Source organism: Mandrillus leucophaeus, unplaced genomic scaffold, assembly GCF_000951045.1.
Source record: "Mandrillus leucophaeus isolate KB7577 unplaced genomic scaffold, Mleu.le_1.0 Scaffold2, whole genome shotgun sequence".
NCBI classification, from domain to species: domain Eukaryota; kingdom Metazoa; phylum Chordata; class Mammalia; order Primates; family Cercopithecidae; genus Mandrillus; species Mandrillus leucophaeus.
Window position 1 is genome coordinate 11,981,544 of NW_012102031.1, and position 790 is coordinate 11,982,333.

At 42.3% G+C, this 790-nt stretch overlaps 1 protein-coding gene across 4 annotated transcripts in view; it reads right to left on the reverse strand.

Annotated features, from left to right (window-relative positions):
- Positions 1 to 790, reverse strand: part of DEPDC5 (DEP domain containing 5) — a 166,880-nt gene that overhangs the window by 109,242 nt on the left and 56,848 nt on the right. For all 4 annotated transcript variants that reach the window (XR_001005987.1, XM_011979007.1, XM_011979006.1 and 1 more), the window contains exon 18: positions 155 to 224. Coding sequence is in view for 3 of the 4 variants with exons in the window: in XM_011979007.1 (XP_011834397.1) it covers positions 155 to 224 (70 nt within the window). In the remaining variant the exon portion in view is untranslated. The remainder of the gene's footprint in view (positions 1 to 154; positions 225 to 790) is intronic.

A 790-nucleotide genomic window follows, 5' to 3' on the forward strand; every position in this document is an offset into this window, starting at 1 on the left:
TAATGCAATCTACCTTCTTGACTGGGCAGAATGGCTCATGTCTGTAATCCCAACACTTTGGGAGGCTGAAACAGGAGGATTGCTTGAGTCCAGGAGCTCAAGATAAGACTGGACCACATAGTAAGAACCCGTCTTAACAAAAATTAAAACCTACCTTCTTTCCTGCCAGTTTTATTCGTGGGGTGAAACTATTACAAAAGAGCTGGCTTTTGGATGTGTAGAAACTGTAAAAGAAACAGAGTCATTAATCTAAATCCCCTTTATTTTAAAAACTTAAAACACAGTTAAAATACTAGGCATGGATCAGCCCTCCTGAAATGGGCTTTGTTCTCAGCTTCACTGATCTTCCCAATTTTAACTTCTTTTGCAAGAAGTCACTACAAAACATTAGTTATATTTTGTTTTTTGGTAGAGACAGTCTGGCTACGTTGATCACAATGGTTTCAAACTCCTGGCCTCAAGCGTTCCTCCCACCTCAGCATCCCAAAGTACTGGGATTACAGGCATGAGCCACCATGCCCGGCCTGAAATTGCTACTTTTGTAGGTCAAAAACAGTATAATATCATGATATCAAATAGTATAAATTAATAGCTGCAGCTTTGCCATGAACTTGCTGTTCAAGACCAGGTTGGCCAACACGGTGAAACCCTGTTTCTACTAAAAATACAAAAATTAGCTGGGTGTGGTGGCAGGCACCTGTAATCCCAGCTACTCAGGAGGCTGAGGCAAGAGAATTGCTTGAACCCGGATGGTGGAGGTTGCAGTGAGCCAAGATCGTGCCACTGCACT